The following is a 14,407-nucleotide window of genomic DNA, read 5'->3' on the forward strand; positions in this document are numbered from 1 at the left end:
CATGCCTAGTTTGTCAGCAACTACAGTGCATGTTGCAGTGCCATGCAGAGGCGGCGTCAGAGCAGTGTGTGTAAGTGACGAGAATGCCCTTTAAGGGCCTGAGGGCGTTTTGGTCCGAAAAAACTTGGTATGTGATTGTATTAAATGTTAGACCCGTATAATGGTATTTTTTTTGTTAGGGGGCACTGGTGCAATAACCGCAAATATTAGGGGCATTTCATGCAGTTCACTCTTTTTTATAAATATTTTGTACATTCAAACTTAGGATGTTATATGATTTATATGGTAATAGGTACGAAGAGGAAAAAATACGGAAGTAAAAGAAAGATAGAAAGTGGATAATAAATTGATTTTAGTATTAAGACTAATTTTATTGGTTACACTAAAAAAAATATGAAATTATTTTTTGTTGTGTACTCTCTCTGTCTCATGCAATCTATCTGTCTCATGCAAGTACTTGCACATTTTGTTTTTGAACTGTCTCAAATTATTTGTATTATTTTTATTTTAGGAAAAATTATGATATTTAGTTAAAACATTCACTTAATTAAGTGTCTGTCTTATACTCTTATTGCACTAACAATTCTACACTAATTAATCATGTTAAATTTATACTATTAAAATGAAAAATGCGTGTAGTATTGACTGTTTGAACACACACTCTACGAACCAAAATTAAAAGTAGTATTGACAGATAATTATACTTAGGGATTTCAGTGTAGCCTGCAATCGGTGGGCTGGCCCAAATAGTCCGCCAAATTTATAGGGTTAGGGTCGAAAATTTATCGTCCGATAAAATTAAAACCTGATTAGCCCACACCCGATCAACCCGCAACCCGTTAGGGTCAGACCCAAAAACCCGATAAAATTTCTATTATTCTATTTTTTACTCCTAATTTGACACTTTATTGATTAATTTTATAATATAAATAACTAAAAAAAATAACTTTCAATTTTATATTAAATATACAAATTATATATTTAATTTTTATTAATATAATAATTGATAAATAAATTAAAAACTTCAAATTTACAAAAAAAAAATTATTTAAATTTCTAAAACATTCATTAAAATTTATCGAAATATCTCAAATATTAGTATTTGATCATGTTTATGATTGAGTTTAAACATATATCTCAAATTTATCATAGTTAAATATTTTACATTTTATGAATATAACTATTTTTCATCATTATTCATTGGATTGATCGCATATTAATATTATCGGTACCAACCCGATTAACCCGTTGGGCTAGCCCGAAACCCGACCTTTTAGGGTTAGGGTTGAACTTTTATAACCCGAAAGAAATCACAACCCAACTAGCCCGCACCCGATTGACCCGCAACCCGAATAGGGTCGGCCCGAAACTCGGTGGGCCGACCCGATTGACATCCCTAATTATACTATGCATACAAAATATTTTAAATAAACAGATAATTATACTATACATACAAAATAATTTAAAATAGTGGAGTATAAAATGTTTTGAATTTATAAAAAAAATATACAGCATAATTTCATTGCTATCTGCGCCTGTGAATTTGTCAATCTCATTCTCCTCCAATGGCTACTCTAGGTCAAGTCATTACTTGCAAAGGTATCCATCTCTTCGATTTCCTTGTGTTTCTCTGCTTATCAATTGAGTGTTTTGTTGATTGATTACTTTTCCCCTTTTCTTTTACTAATATTTGTAGCGGCGGTGGCCTGGGAACCCAATAAACCTCTGGTGATCGAAGAGGTGCAGGTGGCGCCGCCGCAAGCCGGAGAAGTCAGGATCAAAATCCTCTTTACCGCTCTCTGTCACACAGATGCCTACACCTGGAGCGGCAAGGTAATCCCTACTGTTCACGCCGATCTGGAGGAAAATGCTACTCAATTACACATTCATTTTACAAGGATTCATAAGGAGTTTATTCAATTTGATCCTAAATGTGAAATTTATGAGTATATTCTGTTCATATGTGTGAATATGTGTTTTCTGTGAAGTAAAGAGGAAGTTGAACTTTTTCAATAGGTATATACTCTAGTGAAGTATCATTTGTGTTCTCTCAATTTGGGTGTATCTAGTCTGATAAGCACGAGACTTAAGAAAATGATATTTAAATAAGTAACAGAGATGATAAAGTAGTAGAGATAAAAGTGAATAAAGAATGAGAAAATAAAGTAAGAGAGACTAGATGTTTTGTTTTTAGCTAAAAAGTGAAATCAATCACTTGCGGTGAGACGGAGGGAGTGCTATTTAAAGGTGATTTGGATCGTTATCAGTGTTGTGTTTGAATACAATAAATTACCAGCACAATCATACCGACAGCAAACCTGATCTTTTTATTATCTTCGTTGCAGGATCCTGAAGGTCTCTTCCCGTGCATCCTTGGTCATGAAGCTGCTGGGTATGTTGTTAAATGCTAGAAGTACTTTTTTAAAGAACTATTAGCTTTTCTGACTTTGCTTATGTCAGCAATATGACATAGCATTGGATACATTTTGCTTTTGGGATCTCAGGATAGTTGAGAGTGTTGGTGAAGGCGTGACTGAAGTTCAAGTGGGCGATCATGTCATTCCCTGTTATCAGGCTGAGTGCAAGGAATGCAAGTTTTGCAAATCTGGTAAGACAAATCTCTGTGGGAAAGTCAGGGTAGCTACTGGAGTTGGTGTTATGCTGAATGACCGCAAGAGCCGCTTTTCAATCAATGGAAAACCTATCTATCATTTCATGGGCACATCAACGTTTAGTCAGTACACTGTTGTTCATGATGTTAGCGTTGCCAAGATTGACCCTGTAGCACCATTGGAGAAAGTGTGTCTGCTTGGTTGTGGTGTTCCAACAGGCAAGCATCTTTCACATAATCTGGTGGTTGAATATCAATAAGTTATCGATGTAAAGGGTCAGACAATCAGTTTGATTGCGTGCGTTACACTCTTGACCCTACCTGATTAATGTAGTATTCACGATTCATGAAGTCTTTCTTCTGGCGAACTTAACAAACTCCTATGTGTAACATACCTCAGCCATCAATATTTAATCTCTGTGCATGATTAATTTCTTATAGGTCTTGGAGCTGTTTGGAATACTGCAAAAGTCGAACAAGGTTCCATAGTTGCTGTATTTGGTCTTGGCACTGTTGGACTTGCTGTGAGTTTTCTTTAGTATGATTGACTTCTTGGCTTGATCATACAAAGAATATGATGAATACTTCTGATTCAGGTAGCAGAGGGTGCAAAAGCTGCTGGAGCTTCCCGTATCATAGGGATCGATATTGACACGAAAAAGTTTGATAGAGGTACTCCACCTTCTTCACCATCCCAATAAATACATATAGTACCATACCACTAATTTCTTATGCAATCAATTAGATTTCCACGGCATGATATTTATTGATGCTAAGAGTGTTTTGCTCTTGTTGTAGACATGTGCTTGGTATGTAAAAAAGTTCATGTAAAACTGAGAATTCAGGTCTTTATTTCTTCTGGCAAAGATAAAGTAAATGTTACTTCAGATTTTTCTCATGCTATAAGCGAAGTTGCATATCAAGAGACATACGGGACAAGAAACTGACCTGTTTTTACTAATCAAAATTTAAAAAATCTTGTGTGCCTTTGTAGCTTTAATATGTTAAGTCATCGTGTGCTTAATGGTGTCCTACAGACTTCTTCTAATGCAAAACTATCTTCCATTAAAAAAAAGATGCAAATATAAATCCTTGTCGTTTGGTCTAGAGTCTCATAACGCTAGCTCTAGTTCTAGAATACAAAAAAAATATTGAGGGGAAATGTTTGTGTCTCAATACTAATATAATTACTAGGAAAAGTAAACCAGTGCTAACAAAAGTTCTAACTTTTTTATTCCTGATCTTGCTGTAAATTGTGATGCACAGCAAAGGACTTTGGTGTGACCGAGTTCCTCAACCCAAAGGATCACGAGAAACCAATCCAGCAGGTCATTGTGGATCTAACAGATGGTGGTGTTGACTATAGTTTTGAATGCATTGGCAATGTTGATGTAATGAGGGCTGCTTTAGAATGCTGCCATAAGGTAGGTAACTAGGTATTATAACGCCACAAAATTATATGTTATCATATAAAGATGCACGAATTACTGATCGTTTGTACAAAACTTTTAGGGTTGGGGAACATCAGTTATTGTGGGCGTTGCAGCTTCTGGTCAAGAGATCTCCACACGTCCTTTTCAGCTGGTGACTGGCCGTGTCTGGAAGGGCACAGCATTTGGTGGTTTCAAGAGTCGCTCACAAGTACCTTTGCTTGTCGACAAGTATCTAAAGAAAGTGAGTGCATTCTCCGCTCTCCTTAATCTGTCAGATAATTTAATCTAGTCAGCCCTTCCCACATTCTGCTTGCTCTTCTTTCAGGAAATCAAGGTTGATGAGTACATCACCCACAATTCTACACTGCCTGAGATCAACAAAGCCTTCGATATGATGCACGAAGGAATGTGCCTTCGTGTTGTGCTTGACATGTTTGTATAATGGTTCCACGTGCTGTAGTTAAAAAATGGCGCCTGCCTTCAGTACGAGCTGTCGTTTATTTGAGTGTCTCCTTTTATTACTGTGGTTGATGCTTTCTGTTTATTACCACCCTACGCTTTCTAAGACACTGTTTTCACCATCAACAACTGAATGCTGGCAATTATGCAATAAAGCTTTGAATTTTCATGCACACATTGTCTATGGCTCTGTAAGATAGAGCATTAAGTAAATTTTCCAACATAAATTTGACAAGCTATAAACCTAGTGGGATAACAAAGAAAAATGCCCAAATATGCTGATAGATAAAGCTCTGATATGTACAAATTATGATCTCAAATGCGATACTATTTCTTTGCAAAAATAAACTTGTAAGGGGCCACAGCAGAACATATATAGCAAGCTCTTGATATCGATGAATTTCCAAGAAACTGCCCAAGTGAATACCCAGTAATCCTTAGCCAACTTCATTTCAAGATTATGCTCTCATCAGAGATAAAAACAGTTGACTACAATTCTATATTAAAATAAAACTAAAGTGGGATGGACAAAATTCCTACTATACAGAAAACCTGGTGCTTAATTTACATGAAGAGAATGCAAAGAATCGAGCAGACTATACTACCATCATCAGAAAAAAATATGGTTCCCATTTTGGTCAGCGATGGATCATGAAAACTTCAAAAATCAAATAGCGTACCGGTATCTGCAAAAGCAGTTTCTGATGAGTATACATTAGGTGAAGCAGCAGCTTCCACAGCCCCTATAACTGATTGATTTCCGAACATCGAATTGCCAAGAAATTGAAGTTGGAACGAGTCAGGTTCTCTACTTTCAGGAAACTGGTAGTCAGCAACATCTATTGTGGAGGAATAAGCAGCTACTTCAGCATTCTGTTGAGGGGGATTGTCCACACCCAAAGGCGTTGTCATGCTTGGCCAATCATGTTGTATAGTTTGTGCTTGTGATGTCCCAGCCAGTGCCCCATTCGCCGCATGACTCTGCATATTGCCATGGCCGACAAAGGAATCACGAAAGAGGACAATATCTGCTGGATTTGAACCAATACCACTTTGAGTATGATACTGATGCTGGACATCATTTTGGACACATGTGAACATGGAAGTAGGATTGTTTTGCTTTTGCAGTTGAGCGGATATTGTGGATCTTGAATGCAATTGATCCGGCAAAGTATTGCCAGCATCCAACTGCCAGTGACCAACAGTCTGATAAGGTGCATGGTTGTCGGGTGCATATGCAATATAGGGTTGAGGGACAGTGGACTTCGTGACATATCCCACACTTGGTTCGGTACATTGGTAGGGTTGCAATGGTGGTGACCCCAAAGAGCTTCCACTCACAGATGGTTGAGAAGGCATTTGAGATTGGTGTGGTATGTAAGTACGATTCCGACGGCTGAGAATTGGCTGGGAGGTTATCTGAGCTTCAGAAGGCAGGTAGCGAGAAGGTAATCCAGCAGCCGGACTTCCATACATAAGCTGATTTGCGTCATGGCGGCCATTTGTGACAGGAGCCTGGAACGCAGGGTGCCTGTTCAGAGGTGGGTCTCTAGATAATTGAGACCCATGCGCGTGATTATTATTTGTGAAAGGCCCACTTAACCCGTTCCGCTTGAAGACTGGATGATAGGAGGACAGAGGATTTTGTACTCCTACATGGTGGTGTTTGTTCATAAGAGTATTCATAAGAGTAACCTTTGGAGAAACAGTGTTAGTACTTCTAGGGTGTGACCGCACTGGGGCTAACATTGATTGAGGGTTATATTCAGGAGCATGATACCGAGGTACTTGGCTTCTTTCTCGATTCATGGCATTTGGCAAACCAAATGCTGAAGAAAGAACACAAGGGCGGATCGCGACACGCTTAACACCCTGATGCTGAGGCAACGAGTTTGGTTGTGATGGATGACACCCCGGCCTAGTACTAGTAGTAGTCGTACTTTGCACAGCCGAAGGCTTATAACTTTTCTTTGCACGCTTCCGCTCTGCTCTCCAATATTCGTCTTTATCACTAGCATGGCAATGTTCAGTGCTGCTAGCGCCAGTGCCCCAATGGAGACACGGAGCCAGTGTGTCACACACATAACAGTGACACTGAAATTAAGGAAATCATAAATCAAAGATGGAAGCTATATAATCCGCAGTAGACAGATCAAAATTTTAAACTAAAAGAAATTACCAGGCCACAATGGACTTCATGCGCCGTAGAAGCAAAGAGATACTTAGCACAAAGATGCCGGGAGTGAGGAAAATCCCTGCACGCCACCTGTAGATGCAACGATAAGAAAACCATTTATTATCTGTACAAATGAACAACATAGTATCTTCTAAGAGTCTAAGACAAGATAAGATTAGTAAACAATATGCCAGAGACCTTGTAATGTACCAAACAAATAGCCATTAATTCATACGTTTATGGTTCCCAAAGCTTTAACTGAGTTTAATGTACACGTTAAGCAGCAGTAGTTACAAAATTTTCAGAATCGTCGCCTGTAGTCGAGGGTATTTCGTGATATACTCAAGAAGTCGATAAATTTGCAATTACTGTGGTTTGCTAGAAACTAAACATGATGTTCAATTATACATAATTCTCCAATAATAAACACCAAATATTCACTAGCATCGGACACAAAGCCCTTTTTTTAATCACCAATTAATATGAACAACAATATCTCAACAAAAAATTCTGCAAATTAAATATGATATCACAAATTTGAAGCAGAGATAAGTTTCATAAGACACAAATAATCCAAAATCACACCACAAAAGAAAATAAATAAATGATATGTGAATTTTAAGAGTAACAATTATCTCACTTACTTTCAGAATTGGAGTAATTATCAGTAGACAGTCAGCAAAAATAAGTAAATTATGCAAAAAAAAAAAAAAAAGAGAGAGAGAAGGCACACCTCACCCTTCTCACCAACAATCTCGAGTTCATCGGAATCACCACCGTCAGCCTTATCATTGACGGCGACCACCGGATTGTCAGGGTCACCATCCAAAACCATACAATCATCATCACCTTCGTCATCAACAACAGCCTTAGCCAGCGCCTTCACAGAATCAGATCGGATTTTGGGGAACAGCTCACTTACAAAAACGACGTCGCCGGAATCATCATCTGTATTTCCGCCGGCCTCAACCAGTAGCCTCGACAACCAATCACCGTCTTCCTTATCGCCGAAAGCCGCCTCCTCGTCGGAGCATGAATCCAGTACCGACGGAGCCTGGTTTCCCATGGAGAAAAGTCTCGGATTCTCAGACTGAAATTCGAAAATGCTCATATCTTTCACTCAACAAGCAACCGTAAAGCACCAATACAGTGGTTTAAACAAAAATTGGGCGATTCAAATCTGCTGTAGTTTATGAAAACAGAGAATATCAGTGACAATTTTTAATCGAGAGTGACTGATTTGGGAAATATATAGAATAATTATGCAGGAGAAGAGAGAGAAATGCAGTTATTTGCATGAATGTGGAGGGAAAATTGGAGGGGAGAAACCCTAACTAACTCCCCGACCAAGACTCGTTTACTTATTCGCGAAGAACCAAGTCTAATTAATTATTTTCCAATTATACACAATTTAAGTGGAGTAAAGTTGAAATATGTGCAATCATAATTAATACTATACCATTAATAAGTGGAGAGAAAATACAGGGAAATTTCACAAGGAAAACAAATCATGCCATTCAAAAAAAAAAAATCAGCATGAAAATATGTCCACACCAATTAATAGGTGGAGAGAAAAATACAGGGAAATTTCATAAGGAAAACAAAATCATTCCATTCAAAAGAAATATCAACATGAAAATATGTCTCACAACTTTTTATGGAAGACAGCTAGGGGTGTCAATGTCGCCCGTAACCCATGGGCTGGCCTGAATAGCCCAACAAATCTATAGGATTAGGGTTGAAAATTTCTAACCCAATAAAATTACAGCCCGATTAGCCCGCACCTGATTAACCCACAACCCATTAGGGCTAGACCCAAAAACTCAATGGGCTGGCCCGAAAACTCGGTAAAATTTCTATCGTTCTATTTATTTGACTCCTAATTAGACACTTCATTGATTATTTTATAATATAGATAACTAAAAATATATCTTTTACTTTTATACATTAAATATATATTATTTTTTTATTAACATAATAATAGATAAATAAACTAGAAACTTCAAATTCACTAGAAAATTATTTAAATTTCTAAAACATGCTTTAAAATTTCTTGATGTTTATGTTTTATTTTGCACAAATCTCAAATATTAGTATTTGATCATGTTTATGTTTGAGTTTAAGCATATATCTCAAATATATCATAATAAAATATTTTACATTTTATAAATATAACTAATTTTCATCATTATATATTGGATTGATCGCATATTAATTGTATCGGTAGCAATCCGATTAACCCGTTGGGCTAGCTCGAAACCCGAGCTTTTAGGGTTAGGATTGAATTTTTATAACCCGAAAAATCACAACCCGATTAACCCGCAACCCGAATAGGGTTGGTCCGATTAACATCCCTAAAGACAGCATATCAAGGGTAAATTTCTATTTCAGAAATAATTAAACAATAGTTTTTGTATTACAAATCTCTCAAATCGCCACTAAAATTTCATCTATATCTATAGATATATAGGAGTGGGAGAGTTTTAAAAGTATAATATAAATGTCTAGAATTGTTATAAAATCATGCGATAACTTTTATTACAATTTTTAATGTATAAATATAAAAGTTTTTTACATTTATTTTAAATATAGGGAGTTAAAAAAAATTAATCTTATTTTAGGTGGGGTAAGTGAAAGGTTTAAATGTTTATCTCTTTAATACGCTGCTTTAGTAATTAAAGTTTAAAGAAATTATAAATAAATGTAATTATGTATTATAATAAGTAAATAGAAAGACTAATTATAATTAACTCTTAGCAAATATACGATAACTCAGAATGCATATAATTATTTCAATTTAAATTATTTTTTCATAAAAAATATATCAGAATTAAAGTAATTTTATAAGGATTCCAATGACATCTCAATTGTATATGTTACGATGACAAAATTTAATACTAAAATTTATAAAAATTTCAATATTTCAATAATCAGGTTGATATCAACTGAATATATCATAAATGTCAACTGATACTAGCAACAATGTCAACAAGCCCCTATTATTGTAGTCAATAATTTGTGACCTATTTTTTAAGTGTTAAAACAAGCTTAACGAGCGTACTCTCTGTAAAAAAAAAGTCTATCAAGTTAATAATTTGTGACTTATTTTTCTAGTGTCTAAACAAGCATCACAATCATACTCTTGTATCTATAGAATATCAATCGTACACTAACAAATACAATGTCAACTTCGTTGTATATAAATGTCAACTTTTTCAGTCATAATGTCAACAGACGCTAGAACAATGTCAACCGGTAATTGTAAATATATTTCAATCAACAAAATTGACATTGTTGACATAGTTGACATTATTAGTACATAGTTGACATTTTTATAAAATATAGGCTGACATCATTACTAGTGTCAAAACAAGCCTCAAGGGCATACTCTTTGTAAAACAAGACTATTAACATAGTCAATGATTTGTGAACTATTTTTCGAGTGTGAAAACAAGCTTAACGAGCGTACTCTTGATTTGTAACCTATTTTTCATGTGTCAAAACAAGCATCAAGAGCATAATCTTGTATCTATAAAAACAATATCAATGCACTAATAAATACAATGTCAATATTTTTAGTATTAATGTCAACATACACTAACAACAATGTCAATAGACGCTAGCAACAACGTCAACTTATATCTATAAAAATATTAACTATGCGCTAACAAACATAATGTCAACTTCACTATATATAAATGTCACCTTCTTTAGTAATAATGTCAACAGATAGACAATATCAACTGATAGTAGCTTTTCACCGCCCCTCACATCAACATATTCTTTAATATGGGTTCGCAATATTTGACAACGGCAATATTCGAAGAAACACAATTATTGAATCATAATTAGTACTCCCTCCGTTCCAATTTTATAGTCAAATTTTATCATAAAAGTTCGTTTCACATTTATAGTCACATTTAGAATTTTTCATATTTGGACATAAAATTTTACCCCATTATTTACTAAAATTACACCCAAATGTCATTATCAACACAAAAATAAACCAAAACAAAAATAAAAAATCACAAAGTTAAAAAGTAAAAAAGGGACCCACCTTCAACCAACTCACTCCATTTATTACACACTTTATCATCTCACTTCATTTATTACACACTTCACCATCTCACTTCATTAATTACACACTCCACCAATTCCTTAAAATCCGTGTCATAATTAAATGTGACTATAAATCTGGGACGAAGGGAGTACATTATAAAATTACTATAATATAAAATTGAGAATTAAAATTAAAAAACATTATTTCCATATATGTGACTGTGAGGAACCTAGACCAAGCTCATTTCTTTGATACTATAAATTAGTACAGGCAGTGGCGGATCAAGGGGACAGACGACCCTAACGGCCGAGAAGGTTGAATTGTACTAAGATATTGGAAGCGTTTGCAGCAGCGATCGAGCTTGCTCTGACTGCGAAGGATTGCATGTCTTCAGCACTCAACAAAGCTCATGAAATTATTTATGTACCATTCTTATTATAAACAAATTATAAATAAGTGTAATAAGTTTATATGTACTATACTAAGTTTATAAAATCATATTTGTAATATTCACTCATATGCACACTTATCTAGAATGTGACATACGTATGTGTACATTATTGACAAAGCAACAATATTGTATTTGTACAGTATTATTGTCTTATTAGTAGAAACGGATAAAATTCAAGAGGCAGAGTGGCAGACTTATTTTTGGTTTTTACACTAGAGAAATACTGTCGTGATATCAATATTGCATGCAGATTACTCTTCTTTTTATTTTATTGGAAGCCGAAGTTGCTCTTAAAAATGCACTAATAGTTCCTGATCTTGTCTAAAAATGCACCAATAGTCCTTAAAAAAATTTTATATCATTTTTTGTATGATAAGACAAAACTAACCCTAGATACCATTAGTATGAATATTTAAAGTTCTGGGGCATTTTGGACCTTTCTATCCTTTTATTTTTTTTTCATTTTTTCTTCCATCACCATTTTCTTTTATACACTCGATTATACTTTCATTTAAATAATATTTGATGCTTTATTATTTCAAAACTTTAAATAAGAAACCATATGTTTTAATTATGTTTTATTTATTTTTAAAATTAAATATTATTTTTATACAAATTAATCTATATATTTGCAAAGAAAATATTATATTTAATAGTACTACCTCCGTCCCGGCTAATATGACACATTGCTTATCCGGCACGGGATTTTAGGAGTTATTGGTTAAAGTGTTTAATTGGAGAGAGAGAAGGTGGGTGTGAGTGTTAAAGTAGAGAGATAAATAAAGATGAATATTTTAATAGGGGTGAGAAAAAGTGGTTGAGTGTATAATCGGAGAGAGAAAATTACCATAAAAGGAAATGTGTCATCTTAGTTGGGACAAACTAAAAGGAAAAACGTGTCATCTTGAGCGGGACGGAGGGAGTAATATTTTTAAATATAAATATTAAAGCGAATTATAGAAAATTCTTTGCGGGATTTATTTTTACTTAAAAATTTTACTAAAATTTTTTAAATTTGAGAAGAAAATATATTATAGCAAATTATAGTAATTTTTTATTTAAAAAATATTACTTAAATATTTAAATGTTACTATACTTAAGTGAAAAATAAATATTTTAATTACGTTAATTAAAAAATACAGTATAGTGAAGAATATTTGTTAAATATAATAATTGAAATTTACTAAAAAAATATAATAAAATGAACTATATAATAAATATTTTATTTACGTTAGTTAAAATATAGTATAGCGAACTCTTGCAAGTAACATTTTTTTACTAAAAAATAAAATGAACTATAGTAACTTTTTCATTATAAAGCTTAATCTATACATTATTCAAGTTATTATTTAAAAAATTTAAGTGAATTAATTTAAAAGAAAATATTTTTGTTGTAAAAGGTGTTTTTATGTATGTCTAAAATAATTACATAATTGAAGAGGTACCAAAATTGCCCTCCATGGCATTTAGTAGATTTTTCAAATGTAGAGGGGTATAATAGACCGACATGTACCAAAAATGCTACGTATAAAATTTTTGTTGGGACCATTGGTGTATTTTATGACAAGATCAAGGATTAATTGTGTAGTTCACTCTTATTTTATTGGAAGCCGAAGTTGCTCTTAAAAATGGATATTTGTTGGCCTTTAAGTGATGCAACTGGCAGCGGAAGCGGTGTTGCATGAATTAACATAATTTAACAATTATTAATCACACCAATAAATCACATAATAATCAGATCTATTTAGCAGATTATTTAGACAAAATCTATTCGCGTAATTCTTACATGTATCATGCTCATAACTTGAATTAATCATGCTTTAAGAATATTGAAACCTAAAACATGCTTTTCTACGGAGCAGAAAAAATACCTAATTAATTTTCCAAAGAATCGAAGATGGCTAGCTGCTTCTCCACGTAACGCTTTGAATACTAGACCACAAATCTTCTGTCTGGTTCCCGAACTGTACTCCGATATCAGTGTGGGCTGATCTCACCAGAATACTAGGACTTAAATAAAGAAGACAGAAGAAATCCTTTTGGGAATAGGAGTGAATTTCGAAATCTCCTTCAGCTGGGGGGTGGGGGGGACGAAAATTTTGAATTTTTTTTTGTATAAAAATTGTTATCATTCTGTCTCATTTATTCTCCTATTTATATTAAGTTCCTTTTGGGCCCAGACAGGGATCTATGGAAGGTTTTGGATATGGGCTCATCCAATTTACTTTTTACTAATTAAATTGAACCCACAATTTAATATAAGTCATAATTGGAATATTACGAGCAGCCGCTATAGAAGTAATATTGAACTCTCCCCATCCAAATTCGAAATTACAAGTAATCCGGGTTTCCGATTAACTTTCATTTCCCGCGCTTAAGATAAAAATGTCCATTAATTAATTAATATCAGCTATGGACTTAATTAATTAACTTCTTATTAATTCCAAGAATGGACTTAGCATGAAACGCTTATTTATTATTCATAGAGTAATCAAACTCCAACTAGCTAGGTTCCGAATAATAAAACCTTGTTTCGCGCTCCTCTTGAGGACATTGTCAAACGAGACTCAGCTCGCGCACAATTCAATATAATAGCAATCCTAGCACCGCTAGATATTGATCACCACTACCCAATATATCAGGATCATTGGGTTACGAAAAACCCGCACCATTTGATAAGTCAAAGTAATGCATAATCAATACCGTATGCTCAATGCTAACCTACATTGATTAAGAAACAAATATTTATCAAGACCTCACCTTTCAGTAGATAGCATAAGGACAAGTCTTGCTGTTAGATCCGTTCAGTGCTATACCACACCAATGTCATCTTATTTCAGTAAGGCTTAGAAATATGCGGACTGACATTGCAACCTTTTTCGATGGATAGTCAAATTCCAACTAGGTTGTGAAATTCATCTTTTTCTTTGTTTAGAACTGACCGTGTTACCTTAAAGTGGACGACGCCCACAACCGGTCTACTAAAACAAAGACTTAGACTTTGTTAAGTTAACTTATACATTTAAACATGCATTAACATCCATTAAATGTAAAACATAACAACATTATGACAAAATTAATCTGTTTTATTCATTGGAAAACAAAATAAGAGTTTTACAGTATTCAATCACTCGAAACGTGATTTCTAGTATACAAACTCTAACATTAAGAGCATCCGTGCGTGCTCTTCGCCGTCTCGGTTTCATCTCACTGTTGC

General features: G+C 34.3%; 2 protein-coding genes across 7 annotated transcripts; one reads left to right on the plus strand and one right to left on the minus strand.

Moving 5' to 3' along the window:
- The first annotated feature begins 1,473 nt into the window (after positions 1–1,473).
- Positions 1,474–4,676, plus strand: LOC125222746 (alcohol dehydrogenase class-3-like). Its single transcript, XM_048125534.2, has 9 exons — positions 1,474–1,599; positions 1,697–1,833; positions 2,346–2,392; positions 2,505–2,830; positions 3,053–3,135; positions 3,208–3,283; positions 3,878–4,035; positions 4,124–4,285; positions 4,370–4,676. The coding sequence occupies exons 1-9, from the start codon at positions 1,566–1,568 to the stop codon at positions 4,484–4,486; spliced, it is 1,140 nt and encodes a 379-aa protein (XP_047981491.1). The 5' UTR covers positions 1,474–1,565; the 3' UTR covers positions 4,487–4,676.
- On the minus strand, positions 2,509–8,207 carry LOC125222735 (uncharacterized). Of its 6 annotated transcripts, none has more exons than XM_048125512.2 (4): positions 7,413–8,207; positions 6,683–6,769; positions 5,184–6,597; positions 2,509–4,948 (listed from the first exon to the last, which is right to left on the minus strand). In XM_048125512.2, the coding sequence occupies exons 1-4, from the start codon at positions 7,788–7,790 to the stop codon at positions 4,941–4,943; spliced, it is 1,887 nt and encodes a 628-aa protein (XP_047981469.1). In that variant the 5' UTR covers positions 7,791–8,207; the 3' UTR covers positions 2,509–4,940. The 6 variants fall into 6 exon arrangements, with proteins under 6 accessions (XP_047981469.1, XP_088920619.1, XP_088920621.1 ...); XM_089064493.1 differs by lacking the exon at positions 2,509–4,948 and having other exon boundaries at positions 4,978–6,597; positions 7,418–7,528; positions 7,602–8,207; XM_089064495.1 differs by lacking the exon at positions 2,509–4,948 and having other exon boundaries at positions 4,978–6,597; positions 7,413–7,528; positions 7,602–7,725.
- Positions 8,208–14,407: the final 6,200 nt, after the last annotated feature.

Source organism: Salvia hispanica, chromosome 2 (assembly GCF_029641045.1).
Source record: "Salvia hispanica isolate PSC_SH4W2 chromosome 2, Shi_PSC_v1, whole genome shotgun sequence".
In the NCBI taxonomy this organism is placed as follows: Eukaryota; Viridiplantae; Streptophyta; class Magnoliopsida; order Lamiales; family Lamiaceae; genus Salvia; species Salvia hispanica.

What these genes read in the sequence shown, in the direction of transcription:
- LOC125222746 (XM_048125534.2), top strand. Translation starts at nt 1,566, where the DNA reads ATGGCTACTCTAGGTCAAGTCATTACTTGCAAAG. An exon ending in TCAAGTCATTACTTGCAAAG is followed by an intron (nt 1,600 to 1,696) that starts GTATCCATCTCT and finishes TAATATTTGTAG; the next exon opens with CGGCGGTGGCCTGGGAACCC. An exon ending in TGGTTGTGGTGTTCCAACAG is followed by an intron (nt 2,831 to 3,052) that starts GCAAGCATCTTT and finishes AATTTCTTATAG; the next exon opens with GTCTTGGAGCTGTTTGGAAT.
- LOC125222735 (XM_048125521.2), bottom strand. Translation starts at nt 7,790, where the DNA reads ATGAGCATTTTCGAATTTCAGTCTGAGAATCCGAGACTTTTCTCCATG. An exon ending in TTGTTGGTGAGAAGGGTGAG is followed by an intron (nt 6,770 to 7,412) that starts GTGTGCCTTCTC and finishes TTGCATCTACAG; the next exon opens with GTGGCGTGCAGGGATTTTCC. An exon ending in ATGAAGTCCATTGTGGCCTG is followed by an intron (nt 6,598 to 6,682) that starts GTAATTTCTTTT and finishes CCTTAATTTCAG; the next exon opens with TGTCACTGTTATGTGTGTGA.